This window comes from Centropristis striata, chromosome 13, assembly GCF_030273125.1.
Source record: "Centropristis striata isolate RG_2023a ecotype Rhode Island chromosome 13, C.striata_1.0, whole genome shotgun sequence".
Taxonomy (NCBI): Eukaryota; Metazoa; Chordata; class Actinopteri; order Perciformes; family Serranidae; genus Centropristis; species Centropristis striata.
In genome coordinates, this window is record NC_081529.1 from 13534402 (window position 1) to 13550447 (window position 16046).

Here is a 16046-nt window from a genome sequence, read left to right on the forward strand (position 1 = left end):
TACACCAAGACAGACAAACAATGATTAAAAACAATATACAGTTTAATTGTATCCAGTCCTTGCCTGAAACATAAAGTCAACGCTGGCATGGCCCTATGACAGCTAAGCTGCTTAAACCTACATTTAGTGAATTAAATTAGTCAAATTTATCTTGTCATCAAATTCGGACAGGCTCTATTATCACTGGCTGCAAATCCAATGGCTCTGAATTTGAATTTAGTTTTACTTTGGTATTTTATGCAGCAAACTGCAATGAATCAATGACCAGCAAATGAATAGGACTTTAAAAAATAAGATACATTTGTTTCTACTTTTGTGTAGAGCCATATAAGAAAGTGTTTCTACAAAAGAGACAGGCTGAATAGTGAAGAAAAGTCCATGAAAGGTAAGAGTCTTCTGCCAGTGATCAGCTATGCAACATGAAGGAAAAATTCTAACTTGTCAAGAGAGAGAAAGCAAAATCTATCTCTTAAAGACAAAATATGCATCTGGAGGAATTACTTTTCTGAGGGAAAAATACCAGCTACCTACAAGAGCAAGAAAAATATACAACTAAGGCCTGAAAACAGGGGAAAGTTGTTCAAGGAGTTGGTTACAAAAATCCAAACATGAAAAAACATATCCACAGTAAGGATTTACATGGAAACATTGATGTGATGGTCCTGTGTAGTCCTCAGTCTTGTCTCACACTTGCATCACTGGACGAGCTTCTTTGGCACTGAGGTCAACCCCAGAGGCAGCGAAGCCAGTTCCACCCTGTCAGAACAGACGACAGACCATCAGCACCACTCTCAGGGCTCAAATATACCTGCTTTTAAACCATGTGTACGCATAGACAACCGGCAGCGTTGTGAACATAAATGTTCAGCTGCTTGCCTTATGTACAAGACGTGTTAGTGGAGGATTTCTTGAGAGGGAGCACCACATAAATCAGACCACGAAATGACTCAAATAAAAACACAGAAGTAGAGCTTTTGCATGCACTTCGCATGGTGTAATGTAAACAAACATGGTGACACTCTAGGATGTTGATACATACAACTCTACACTGCTCCTAGTGGTAATTTGCATATTGCGGGAATGTAGCACTATATTCTGAGGACGTGCACAACCAACGCTCCAAACTAGAGGTGGGGGAAAATCAATACAGCATAGTATCGCAATATTTTGCGTGGCGATATTATATTGATTCATGGCCGCCAAGTATCGATATTTAGTGTTCCGGCGAGTCGTCAGTATTTTTTCCCATTTTTTTCCCCGGAGGCTGTAGCGGGCTCACTTTTAGGAATATACTGGAGATATTGGTATCATATGAAACTAGAAGATCTAAGTAATCTATAGGCACAAATAAACATAAATTTAATGCTGCAAAGTTAGGCTTTTTAATGTCTCATTCAAAAAAAATCAGAGCAGTGAAGCTTTAAGTTGAGGAAAGTTTGATAAAATGCTGCAGTTGTTGTCGTCCATACATGTTTGATATCAGTTCAGTTCAGTTTGACTGAACACTTTGTTGGTCAGTTTGTGGGTTTGACTCTCATTGTGGAGAAATAAAAAGACTGAAGTGAGATGAATAGACTGAGAATTTTCTCTTATTTGACAAAACAATTCTTGATTGAATTTAATTTTAAACAGTTAAATCGCAATATATTGTATCGCAATACTCACCATATCGCAAAATGCTTAAAATCGCAGTAATATCGTATCGTGACTCAAGTATCGGGATAAAATCATATCGTGGGGCCTCTGGTGATTCACACCTCTACCCCAAACCACTGCAGGATACGCATGGCTGATGTCATATATGCATAGTTAAAAGCTGTAAAGTATATTTGAGCCCTTCGTTACTTTATGTTTCATGTTCACATTGGAGTACAGTTTGGAGAAATTTGGGAGACCAAAGACACTCTCCTGCCATCATATTTACATCAGAAACAATGGAGGCAGGAGACAAAAACCCTGTTTCCAAATGGAAGCTGTGTAAAATGTGAATAAAAACAGAATGCATCAAATTCAGAATGTGTATATATTTACAAAAAACAAACTGTTTAGCACGAGTTATCTTATCTTTGCAGTGTAATCAATTTCATGTAGGTCACAGAGAATTTGCTTATCATTGCCATTCAGTTTTTATGACACTTTTCACAGCAGCCTAACTTCTTTGGAATCAGGATTGTACTTGCTGTCTGATTTACAAATATGAACGTTTTTGGAATTCAGGGAACAATCCTGAAGAATCTTTATTGTCCCCCACCTCTACAATGGAGTACACATACCCTCTGCAGTGGGATGATGTCTCTGTCAGTCAATTTGTCTTCAGAGATGGGATCAATCATGTCCTTCTTGATCAACTTCTCTACACACTCCTGAGTGACCACAGTACCCCTGAACATGGGACAGAGAGTGTTGGTTATCCTCCCACACAACACTTAACATCTGCATGTCAGAGTGGGAGGGAGATATGCAGACACTTACGAGGGTCGCAGGACAGCACAGGGGACACTGTTGCCGAGGACGTCTCTGGTTACTGCACATACATACCTGTCCTGAAAAGACAAGACAGGATTATACACCATTATCAGTATTATTTATCCCACAGTGGGGAAATTTAGTTGTCACAGAAGCTCAAGATACAGACACATAGATATAGAAGACAGAATAAAAATATATAAAATAATACTTTTACATACATTATATACATACATTCTGGTATTTGGCATTTATTATTAATATATATTTTTTGTGTTTGTTTGTTTTCCTGAAAGTACCTTGCATTTTTTCAGATATTGCACATAGGAGAAAATATATCTTAGCATGTTAAATAGGTTAAAAAAGGTTGTTGCATGTAGTGGTATGAACATCAATGAATAAACATTTAAATATATAAGTGGTATATGACACACACACACACACACACAGTACCAACCTATGAACCATTGCATGACTTCAGAGTTATAGCGGAGCGGCTAAGTGCTGATTTTTGCCGGAATCTTTCAGTTTATGATACAAGCGTGAAAATTGGCATGAACACTCTCCATGGGTCACTTAACAAGAAAATTGTCCGAGACATTTGAAATTTTAAGATGGCGGCCATTTTTCAAGATGGCCGACACCTAAGTGGAGCAGTTAAGTGATATAATGGTTTATTTGGTGATACAAGCATAAAAATTGGCATGAGCAGTATCTGCTGGTCACTTGACAATAACCCACCCACAGTTACTTGAAATTCCAAGATGGCGGCCATTTTTCAAGATGGCCGACACCTAAGTGGAGCAGTTAAGTTATATAATGGTTTATTTGGTGATACATGCATACAAATTGGCATGAGCAGTCTCTGCTGGTCACTTGACAATAACCCACCCACAGTTACTTGAAATTCCAAGATGGCGGCCATTTTTCAAGATGGCCGACACCTTAGTGGAACATTTGAATTATATAATGGTTTATTTGGTGATAAAAGCATAAAAATTGGCATGAGCAGTCTCCATGGGTCACTTGACAATAAGCCACCCACAGTTACTTGGGTTGACAAAAAAACACTCCCAGCCACTTGAAATTTCTATTTTCAAGATGGCTGCCCCCTGGATCCTCAAAAGATACATTTTCTCATAGAAATGTATTGGGTTTTAGATTATTCTGGAAAACAAGTTTTAACACATCATAATACAGTTGTGTTGATTTGTTGATCATAGACAGATTAGACAAGAGTGAGTATCTGCACTACCAGGGCACACTGGTGATATATGACTGCTGTTAAACTCAGAGTGGGGTTCAGTGTCAGCCAATTGTAAAGTTAGTCAAAGAAGAGACGACAACTCTCTGAGTAGTTTTAGTTAACCGGGTGGTGTACAGATCGTACAGGGTAAAAATGGCATTGGATGAACAATTGGACTAAGTGTAGGGTTAAGGCATGAACTTAGTTGTATCCCATACATCAAAGTGCTTATTAAAAAGTGGTAAAAGGCTAAACCCTCGGCCTCTGCCTTTGAATTTGCTGCAGACATTGCAGAAGCAATCATAACAGTTGAGAAAACAAACAGCAGGACACCAAGATCATACTGGTTATGATACCATTGCCACAAATGTTCCATAATTTCATAAAATAAATGCTCTGCCTACCTTACGTAGTCCAACCCGACTAGATGAAGGTGATGGCATAGAAAGCACATTGACAAGAAACAGAGCAAAATATCATTCAAGCTGTAAACTTATGTTCAACAACACACAGCTGGAAAGGGCACAAAAAAAGGCATCCACTGCTGCCAAAGACACTGAAGATACCAAAGATATCCATGTCAAGAGATCAAGAAGATCCCAGACTTCTTATGAGGCTGGATATGTGTGGGGACAGGCATTGAAGAGACACCCACAAATGCCGAGCCCGTCTGACTGGGGATGGGTTAAACAGGACAAGGAGTGGAAAGTCTTCTGGACTCCACTTCCACCTATTGCGGAGAGTTGTTGGGAGTTGACAAAATGTGGGTGCACCAAGGCTTGTACTGGAAAGTGTAAGTGCTACAGATATGGACTCAGTTGCCCCTGCTAGAACTTATTTGCTTGTTTCTTTTGCCAGTGTTATTCCTTGTTGTCCTTTGTGTTTTCAAGTGTAGGCCTATGGCTCGGCTTCCCCTCGCCACATCATGTTCTATTTTGTCACCAGCCTATTACTGTGACATGTTCAGTTTTTACTTTGTAACATTGCTTTCACATTTTCAGTTTAGTTCCCTAGTATAGTTTCAGATACTGTTTGTCATGGTTCCATGTCAGTCAAGCTGCTGTTGCCTCTTGATCTGTCATTATTGCCATTCAGTATTAACCATTGCTCAATTATTATTTTGGAGCACTGTCCGTTCAGCACCACAACTGTGTTTGCCCACCCCTTGGTATTTATTTGGCATGTTTAATGGCAGTAGTAATGGTTAGTTACAAAAAAAGTAATTTTAAAAAGTATTTAAAAAAGCCCTCATGGTAAGGGAGCATGTGTACCTCGGTGAACCCGGAGAGCTGCGCCGGTGGGAGGGAACTCCTGTCAGGTTTTACCAAACTGGACAGGTCGTGGGCAAGGAGTCAGACAAAGCACAGTCAAACAACCTCTCTTGAGGAACACAATACATTTCTATGAGAAAATTCATAATTTAAAAGGCCCACATGGCAGGCGGCAGTCATCCTGAAAAAAAAAATTGCCGCCTTGAAATTTCAAGTAGCTGTGGCTGGCTTATTGTCAAGTGACCCACAGATACTGCTCATGCCAGTTTTTATGCGTATATCACCCAATAAACCACTGTATCATTCAATTGCTCCACTAAGGTGTCGGCCATCTTGAAAATGGCCGCCATCTTGGAATTTCAAGTAACTGTGCGTTGCTTATTGTCAAGTGACCTAACGATACTGCTCATGCCAATTTTTATGCTTGTATCACCAAATAAACCATTATATCATTCAATTGCTCCACTAAGGTGTCGGCCATCTTGAAAATGGCCGCCATCTTGGAATTTCAAGCAACTGTGGGTGGGTTATTGTCAAGTGACCCACAGATACTGCTCATGCCAATTTTTATGCTTGTATCATCAAATAAACCATTATATAATTTAATTGCTCCACTAAGGTGTCGGCCATCTTGAAAAATGGCCGCCATCTTACACTGTCAAATGTCTCGGACAATTTTCTTGTTAAGTGACCCATGGAGACTGCTCAGGCCAATTTTTATGCTTGTATCACCAAATAAACCATTATATCATTCAATTGCTCCACTAAGGTGTCGGCCATCTTGAAAAATGGCCGCCATCTTGGAATTTCAAGTAACTGTGGGTGGGTTATTGTCAAGTGACCAACAGAGACTGCTCATGACAATTTTTATGCTTGTATCACCAAATAAACCATTATATCACTTAACTGCTCCACTTAGGTGTCGGCCATCTTGAAAAATGGCCGCCATCTTAAAATTTTAAATGTCTCGGACAATTTTCTTGTCAAGTGACCCATGGAGAGTGTTCATGCCAATTTTCACGCTTGTATCATAAACTGAAAGATTATATCACTTAGCCGCTCCACTATTATAATAAATTTCATATACAATCGTATTTTTATTTTTTTATTACACGATTATGATTTATGACTAGGAAACCTTTACACACAGTGCTGAGCTGCATCTCAAATTAATCTTCAGCTTTCCAGCTTCTATGTAGCATCTACTGTTAAACCTGACAAATCCTCTGACCCTCAACCAAAAAGACTGAAGAGGTTAATCATCAACTAGCGGGCGTTTCTAAGTAAATGTACATTCTGGTGAAGTTATTTTAACATGATGTTATCAATGATGTGTTTTTATGATGATCTGTTAAACACTGACAAATGTTGTGGACTATAAAGTGCTGACATGAACTGACCTGGCGGGTGAGCAGAGCCACTCGATCCAGGCTCGGGTCCAGCGGGGTGAAGCGTACTGTGATAAGCTCGTTCATCTTTATGGGTCGTCCTGACATGGGACACAACACGACCTTACTCTGAGAGACACGAGGGCCGGAGAGAGAAAGGAGAGTGATTAGAAAACAGACCACTGCACATTACACATAATATTACTTCAGGGATCGCTCAGTGGCAGCCAAAGACAGGTTTTGAACTTTGGATCCAGGGTCAGCCTGCCTTCAAAATAGTGTCAGAAACACAAAATAAACACAGAATATCATGACATTTAAAGCCAACAGATAAACCAGGCAAAATTTCCACACACAGAGACACAGGAACACACTCAGACACACACGGTGCATGACACGATCTGCATCACACCTGCTGGACAACAGGTTTTAACCACGTTAAGCCAAAACTCACTGACGTTTTTCACTGCTCTGCTGTCTTTTCTGCAACACATTTTCAACATCAAAATAAAAGGTCTGGTGATCTCAACATCATCTCAATCCAATTTCTTACTTTCTTGGTTGTATTGATGTTAAATAGCAGGTTCTGCTTAATGCTGTTAAAAGAGAGTCTAGGGACGTTTTACCCTGTAATCTATTACGCAATAGTAGATGTATCTTTGTTTGAGTCAAAGTTTTGATCAGATGGAATATGTAACATTCCTAGCATAGTGACAGACTGCAGAGGTGACTTTTAAAACTGTTCCTTATATCTGCACATTTAAGGGCATATTAGATTTAAAAAGTAATTATTCTTATTACAAAACTGTAGAGGGTTGCAATATTGTGAGAAAATAGTTCAGAATTTTTCCAGCTTAAAGTTGTAAGTATTGTAGCAAAGTTACAAAAAAATGTATAAGAAAGAACTTGAATATTGTCTGAGATTCTGAGGTTTCCTTTAAAGTCATTGTATTAAAAAAATATACAACAAAATTTACGTGTGCTTCTCATATATAAAGGTGCTTAAAAAGACATTCAGACATTATGCACATGTAATAGATCATCTAAAAGATAATAAATAGTTTAAAGGTAGAAGATAAAGTGGCGATGGATGCAAATGATGCGTTATGGTCCATTTAGGGTGCGTACTGCTGTGGGAAAGCAAGTGTTCTTTAGTCTGTTTGTCTGTGATTTGTGTGACCTGTAGCGTTTTACTGAAGGCAGGAGGGCAAAGATTATTATCTGAGATTGTAATAAATCTGTAAGACAAATAAATCTCTGGGTCGTAAATCCATGAGGATTGTGAGGTTTGATCAACAACACGGAAGCTGCAGCTTGCCATGTGTTATGCCTTAAGTGGAGGATTTACATTTAGTCATTTAGCAGATGCTTTTATCCAAAGCGACTTACAGGGAAAAAAAGGCAAACAATCAAGGTATAGTGCAATAAGAGCCATTAGTGCAGCAATAAGTGCTAGTGACAATTCTTTAAGGAGTAGAATTGTCGTGTGATGCTAGGAAAGAAGATATAAAAAAAATCACCTGATAAGTAGTTTGCATGTGCTGTGCATCTTCACTGGTCTCACGATTCAATTACGATTATCTAGTTCATGATTTGATACGATTTGATTCCCCGATGCATCACGATTCATTACATCCTTGATTTTTTTTATATTACAACACAAGGTTACTTTTTCATCACTAAATACTACTGGTCTGATAAATGTGGGTTCACTTTTTATTATTTAAAGTGCTTTACAAAATGTATAGCTGACTTTTGGAATCAAGTTTTTAACTTCTAACAACTTCCTTCTGATCTAAGGACATTCTTGACAACCAAAATTTCTGTAAACCGAAATAAATAGTATAGGCCTAGTCGACTACCCACATTATCTGTCTGATTATCGATTATGGACTGTCACTGCATCGATGCAGAATCATCCACATCTGGATTGCGATGCATCGATTATTCAGTTATTTTCAACACCCCTAATAATTAGATTACTCTCATGCCTTTCGTGTAACCGTTACCATGGCGCTTATTCAGACAGACACCAACATGTTACAACATATTATGTAAATTGTGATTAGAATAATGTAAAGATGTGTTTTTCTGTTTTTCTGACATCACCAACCTGCTGCTGAGGAGACATAAGAGCACTCACTTAAATGTTCTTTTGTAAAACTGAAAGTCATTTGCTGACCGTGACTCAGCACACAGGGATGTCTGTCAGAAGGAGAAGTCACTCACCGGTTTCTTGAGCTGGGTGGGTTTGGACTCTGGTGTCAGTGAGGGGATCCAGAAGCTGGGCAGGCTCTGACTGGAGGTGGAAGCTGAAGCAGCAGTGGAGGATTCTGCTGAGCCGCTGTCTGTCCTGGCTTTCTCACTGCCTTTGCCCTGCCCTGGAGAAGAAAAACGTTATCACAATCACAAATAATAGTTCTGGTTATGACTGAAAGCATTAGTCATTAAGAGCTAATCAGGTGTTGTCAATACAACAACCTAAAATAATATCAGGATATTTCAGATATGACTAAATACTGAAAAACATATAGAAAATATGATTTTGAGTCTGTATAGATAAAAATCATACAACGAAATAAATGAAAAAATCAACCATAAATAAATAAATTGTGGTGGAAAGTGCAAATCTCAAAAGTTGCCAAATAGATAAAAAATTACTCTGGACTCTTCAGATAAGAAAATAATAAAAAATAATACTGCAAATGTCAGTGGTGGAATTTAACTAAGTACATTTACTCAAGTAATGTACTTAAGTACAATTTTGAGGCATGTCTCCTTAACTTGTTTATTTCCATTTATGTAACTTTATACTTCCACTCCACTACATTTAGCTGACAGCTTTAGTTACTTTTCTCATCAAGATTTAATATAAAAAACATGATTTAACATTTTTATAAATTAAACAACATAAACGTATATTAAGTAGTCAAAATGAGTGGTTACCTCAACGACAGTAATATGCTACTTATATAAATGCATCAAAAATAATATTCCAACAATATTTAGAATATATAAAACAATCTGAGTGGAGTCATTTTGCATCATGGATACTTTTACTCCTTTTCTGGCAGCCCGTTAATATGTTCACCTTCTTTTTCACCCCATGAGTCCGTGGCGGGCTCACTTTTATGAGTATACTGGAAATACTGGTATAATATGAAACTAGAAGATCTAAGGAATCTATATGCACCATGTCAGGGAGTTGTCGAAATAACGCTGCAAAAGTGAGGCTTTTTTATGTTTTATTCAACTTTTACTACTTTTACTTTTGTTACTTTATATACATTTTGTTACTGCTACTTTTGTACCTTAACTTCACTACCTTTTGAACGCAATGATTTGACGTCCCTACAGCAACAAGTATGAATGCGCTGCTCTTTCCCCACCCAGATTTATCCTGACAGATTGATGAGGACAAACACCACAGACATGTACCAGATGTGAAAGGGTTGATGAATTTGGACACGATGCTGTTCTCCCTGGTTTTAAACCTCTCCACCCGCTCTCTTTCCTCTGACTTGGACTCAAGTTGGCTGCTGCTCTTCTGTGCTTGCTTCTGCTTCTCATACGCCTAGAGTACAAGAGGAGGAAGACAAAGCTGAGTGCTTAAATTCTTCTGGATTTTACAAAAAGAAACAAACATTAAGGATAATTTCATGATAATTTCTGTATGTGGAACAGTGGTGAGATGTACCTAAGTAAATTTACTCAAGTACTGAACTTGAGTACAATTTTCAGGTTCTTGTACTTGAGTATTTCCATTTTATGTAACTTTATACTTCTACTCCACTACATTTAGAGGCAAATATTGTACTTTTTACTCCACTACATTTAGCTGATAGCTTTAGTTACTTTTCAGTTCGAGATTTAACATAAAATATATGATCAATTAAAAGTGATTAGTCATTTTTTTAATTCAATCTTATAACAGTGTATTAAGTAATTAAATGAGCTCCATTCCGCATAATGAGTACTTTCACTTTCCATACATTTTGATGCTGATACTTTTGTACTTTTACTTAAGTTAAGTACAAGTACCTCAAAATTGTACTAAAGTACAGTACTGAGTAAATTTACTTAGTTACTTTCCACCACTGCTGTGCACACAGGGCTCCACAAAAACAACCTGAAACAACAGCGAAGTCAGTAGATGGTGCACTGTGGACATAATGCAGGGCCTACCTTCATTTTTTTGGCAGTTTCTGTCTTCTGGTGCAAAATGTATTCAAGAATGGCCTGTTTCTCATACAAGAATCCATCTGGACTGAGGACAGGAAAGGCAGAATAGGTCTTAATACAATATGTGGTCACATGTTAGGATTACACAGTATGTATATCATGTGTGTTGGAGAGAGAAACATACGTCACCACGGGGTCCTGACAGGGCTGCAGGGACAGGCAGCAGCAGTCAAAGTCTTTGATGGCATCTTTGCCCAGTCGTATGCTCTGTGTCCCGTAGCCAGATGCCGCTGAGCAGGAAGAGAGGCACACACGACATGCTTACATGGTGTACTGGAAGTTAAAGATTATGACATGACTTCCATCTGCAGTGAAATATAGTACTGGAATCTGTAACAACAAATTAAATATGTTTAAATGTTATGTGATACATATAGTTTCAATGGATCCACCTGAATATACCATACTAATTTAAGTGTTGAAACATTTTGTTTCTGGTGATTTTTGATCAAATCAAGAAATGGCAATAGGCCATTCCTATGCCTTCAGTTTATGTGTTATACAACAGAAATACCAAAACCAGAAAAATGGTCAGAAGATACATTCCATTCACCGTATTCTTAAAAGCCCATTTCTGGCAGATAAGGCAGCATCTCAATCAGACATGAGTGAACTGTGTGAGGAAATAAATCCCCTCTGAGGGAAGGGACCTTGGAGTTTTTTCAGAACTGTGCCACACATAATATGAGAAGCCATTGTTTGGCTCAGCTCCTACTGGAGAATGATGAGCGTCTGCTCTATATTGTGTAAGCTGTACATCAATCTTTCCTACAGACGCACATGTGGAGGGGTTGCTTTGAGTGGCCACAGCAAGCCTCTTGTTCATTGTTCATGTGGAGGGGTTGCTTTGAGTGGCCACAGCAAGCCTCTTGTTAAAGTCTAAAGACTTTAACAAGAAAATTCAGAGCAGTGAAATTTTAAGTTGAGGAAAGTTTGGTAAAATACTACAGTTGTTGTCGTCCATACATGTTTGATATCAGTTCAGTTCAGTTTAACTGAATACTTTGATGGTCAGTCTGTGGGTTTGACTCTCATTGTGGAGAAATAAAAAGACTGAAGTGAGATGAATAGACTGAGAATTTTCTCTTATTTGACAAAACAATTCTTGATTGAGTTTAATTTTGTGGACACAAAATGCAGTCAAACAATTAAGTCGCAATATATTGTATTGTATACAGAGCTGCCAAGTGTCACGCTTTGAGTGTGACAGTCACGCAATTTAACCCATTCTCACACGCCACACTTGACATTTCTCACGCTTATATTTCCCCATTCAATACTCTGTATTTATTTTTTTCATGATAATAAACTTTCGTCCTCGCGGCTTGCCGTATCTCGAGTAACTCTGATTGACTGACCGAGATAACCAATCCCAGACCAATCCATCAGTCCTTTGTGCCTAAATCTAACCAACCGCGGAAGGCAGGGCCGGTTATTCCTACAGGCCACCAAGGCGGCTGCCTAGGGCGCCAAATTGGCAGGGGGCGCCCCCTTGTGGCGCCCTTAAGCATACATCTTTGTTGCTTGAATTCGCGATTAGGAAGGCTAGGCGTGTTCCATTGTGAGCAGTTGGTTGTGAAATACCATAGTAATTTACACTTTGGTGTTGAACTTTGGTGGTGAAATACCATATTACTTTAACCTTTGATGGTGAAATACCATAGTACTTACATTTTTACATTTCTTAATTTTTTATATTTATTTTTATTGCATTTGTACATTTTATTTATTTTCAGTCTTTACAATCAACAGATCTGTGTTTTAGAAGTTTTTAAAGTTCCAAAGTTTCTAAAAATTAAAATGTTGAGACCATTATATTGCCTGTATGTAGTTCATGTATCAAATATAAATGTACATTTAAATTTCATTTTTATGTTTATTTTTATTGCATTTGTATGTCTACATTTTATTTATTTTCAGTCTTTGCCATTGTTAATTTGATGAAGATCTGTGTTTTCTTATTTATTTATTCGTATTTTCAATTCAGTTGTTGTTGGTAAAGTTCCAAAGTTTCTAAAAATAAAAATGTTCTGAGACCATTACCTTGCTTGTAGTTCATGTATCAAATATTAGTGTACAGCATAATACATATAACATAGTGTACCTATATCAGATGGATGGATGGATGGATCATGGAATGGATGTGGTTCGGGGTGGGGGGGGGCGCAAAATCTCAATATTGCCTAGGGCAGCCAATGGGCTAGAACCGGCCCTGGCGGAAGGCACCACGCAATATAAACCAATCAGAAGCAACGAAAGGCGGGTCTTGGCGTCTCTAACTTTCTTTCACACACAACAGCGCCGACATTTAAAACCCACTCGACGTTGCTTGAAGGCAGATGGTAATTAACTACTCAATTTTGTTGACAGTTGATTCACTGTTTCTCCTTGAGTTTCCTAGTTAATATGTACTGTTTTAAGGCTGCTATAAGTCTATCACTGTCCTGTATTTGTTGCAGAGCTGTGTAACATTTATTTGCCTCTTCTCTTGACCAGTTCACACTTGAAAAAGAGACTCTAACGTTAGTCTCAATGTGTGTGTGTGTGTGTGTGTGTGTGTGTGTGTGTGTGTGTGTGTGTGTGTGTGTGTGTATGTCAGAGTTACAGACTTGTGAATATCAATTTAGACCCCCCTAAAGCAGTGTTTCTCAAAATTCTAAATTTCAAGGTCTATCCTTAACTCTGACAGTGTACAAATGGAACCAAATTAGCTTTATTGGCATGAATGGTATCAACCTTTGTTGCCAAAAGCAGAACATACATACAGACATGCAATTCAATTACAATACAATTAATACAACACATTAAATATTAATACAAACATTAAATATTTTACATTAAATATATTTCATATTAAATCTCTCTCCTTCGCGCTCTCGCTCTCTCTCTCTTTTGGCAAACATGGCGGAAGGCGGAGCAGACACGCCCATAGACAAATAGACGCAGCATCAGCTGCTGTGACGCGAGAAATTCGGCCGCCGTCTTGGAGTGGTGATCCGCTCCACTCAGTGTAATTAGTTTGACAGGAGCATATAACTGTCAGCGCATTTCATTAATCTTACCTCACTGAATACTACTGATTTTCACGCGTTTTTTTGTCATACGTGTAGCTATGATAAAGGACACATGTTTTGGCATGTTTTATTATTCATAGTTGGCTTAACAGTAATTGAATATTCTTATATGCTATAAGTGACCAGACGTCCGAGATAAAAAAAAAAGGACACAAAATAACTAAAAAAAAATCACACAAAATGACAGAAAAAAACCTAAATTACTTTTAAAAAAAAGAAAGAAAATGACAGAAAAAAAGACAGAAAATTACTAAAAAAGACACAAAATGACAGAAAAAACCTGAATTACTTTTAAAAAGACACAAAATGACCTAAAAAAGACACAAAAAAACAAATAAAGACACAAAATAACTAAAAAGGACACAAAATGACAAAAAACTAAATTACTTAAAAAAGACACAAAATGACAAAAAAGACACAAAATGACAGAAAAAAGACACAAAATAACTAAAAAGGACACAAAATGACAGAAAAAAGACACAAAATAACTAAAAAAGACACAAAATGACCAAAAAAAGTGCCAAGGGAAAGAGAGAAAGATTGCCTATATTTTGCATTTTGTTGTCCAAGTAGCTGTTACTTTGTTCAGTGACAATAAAGTTCAATCTAATCAATTCTAATGACTGTTGATTGAGGGTGTGTGGTGGCAGCGGGGCTCAATGGGTGCTCAGCAGCCCTAAAGCTCTGACCCTCGACTCGCCCCTGGCCGCTGGCATGTAGGTGAGGACATCAGTCTTAAGGAATAAATCGACGTTAAAAGGCCAAAGTCATCATGGTGCTAGAGTCTCACTCTTGTCATTTTCTGAAACTTGGCAGCCCTGTGTATATTGTACTCACCATATCGCAAAATATCTAAAATTGCAATATTGTGTCGTGACTCAAGTAAAGATATATATTATATTATAATATGCGTGTGTGGTGGTGTTGCTCTTTAGAGTAGTACTATATTGTTGGCTCTTACTGACTGGTTGCCCTCTCCTGACCTAAAACCTACTCCCAGTTACTAGCTGCTGCTACTACTAATAATAACAGATAATAACTATAACACAGCTTCTGAAATTCATTCCGTATAAATTGTATATCGTATTATAGCCCCTTGAATATTACTTTAATGACACCGAGTTGAAAGAGTTTTCCAGCTTGTCATGGTTCTCACCTGTATCTTTCTTCTTCTCGTGGTATGTGTAAACAGCTCCGGCTGTGCAGTTCTTCCCATGGCGAGTCATTGTACTTGTACTTTAGTTAGCCAAATCTGGAACCGTTTGAAGGAGGAATATGGTGTTATTGTTGCTAGCAGTTTGGATTCTAAGACGCTTAAAATAGCTGCTAAATGTAAACATACAAAACACTTGCTCAAATTAAGGAATTAGGAGAATTTTACGTTAGAAAATGAATTTAAAAAAGCGAGCTATAGCTACAGAACAGCTTTTAATGTGGTCAAACAGGGAAGAAATTACAGTTTACCAAGCATGAAACCATCCAAACTATCGACAGACCCTCTTGTTCTTCTTTTACTCCTGCATCCGCCTCCTTCTTCTTCTTCTTCTTTGGGGTTTAATGGAGGTTTTGATTACTGCCCCCTTCTGGTTTTAGTCCTTGTTAACGTCCTGTTGCATGAGAAGGGTCTGTTGCCAGATCGTGTAACAGAAACAAGCAGCCAGGTCTACGAAAAAAAAACTCAGCGATTGGACTTGAAGACCAAAACAAATTTTCAACTAAACTCCCCGGAGGAACACTGTACATATTTTTTTTAAACTTCAAGGTTTTATTGCTATATGCGTTTCCAGTACAAGGTTTCTCTATTAATTGCAATTGCTCTTTTTTGTCCACAAGGGGGCGTATGTGGAGTAAAATTGTAAGGGCAATTTAAAATCACATTTAAAAAAAAACTCGATTCAACAATTTAAAATACATTCTGGGAACGTGAATATTGACTCTGTATGTGACATACATGAAGGCCTTATCCAATTTATTTTAAACACTATTACCACTGATTCAGTGTTTTAAAATCTCTCTTATTACATTCTTTGACCAGTCGAGATTTTTGAATGCAGTGCATTTTGTTTTTCCATTTAAAACGGTATATTAAAGAGTATAGAACATGCATACAAAGAAAAATAAAGTTAATTTGTCTTAACTGATCAAAACCCAACCCATAACAACATAACATAACTAAATTAGCTTTTTTATTATTAAATTACCATCATGTTCTTACAGCTCTACACTGATGTTGAAAACCCAGCCACAGCCAGAAACATCAGCTTGAAAAGTATGGAAGAATTATCCTATCTTTATTCAAGAGCGTAGATTTTCAGTTTGAGAGCATAATTTGTCTATCTCATGCTCAGATTTGTTCTCC

The 16046-nt window shown here is 37.8% G+C and overlaps 1 protein-coding gene across 2 annotated transcripts; it reads right to left on the reverse strand.

Annotated features, from left to right (window-relative positions):
* Positions 1–24: 24 nt before the first annotated feature.
* Positions 25–15239, reverse strand: nosip (nitric oxide synthase interacting protein). 2 transcript variants are annotated; one of them, XM_059347935.1, is made up of 10 exons: positions 15152–15239; positions 14844–14939; positions 10738–10843; positions 10557–10638; positions 9810–9945; positions 8601–8752; positions 6384–6500; positions 2473–2543; positions 2274–2382; positions 25–756 (listed from the first exon to the last, which is right to left on the reverse strand). In XM_059347935.1, exons 2-10 carry the CDS (start codon positions 14911–14913, stop codon positions 685–687), a joined length of 915 nt encoding a protein of 304 aa, XP_059203918.1. In that variant the 5' UTR covers positions 14914–14939; positions 15152–15239; the 3' UTR covers positions 25–684. The 2 variants fall into 2 exon arrangements, with proteins under 2 accessions (XP_059203918.1, XP_059203919.1); XM_059347936.1 differs by lacking the exon at positions 15152–15239 and having other exon boundaries at positions 14844–15144.
* Positions 15240–16046: the final 807 nt, after the last annotated feature.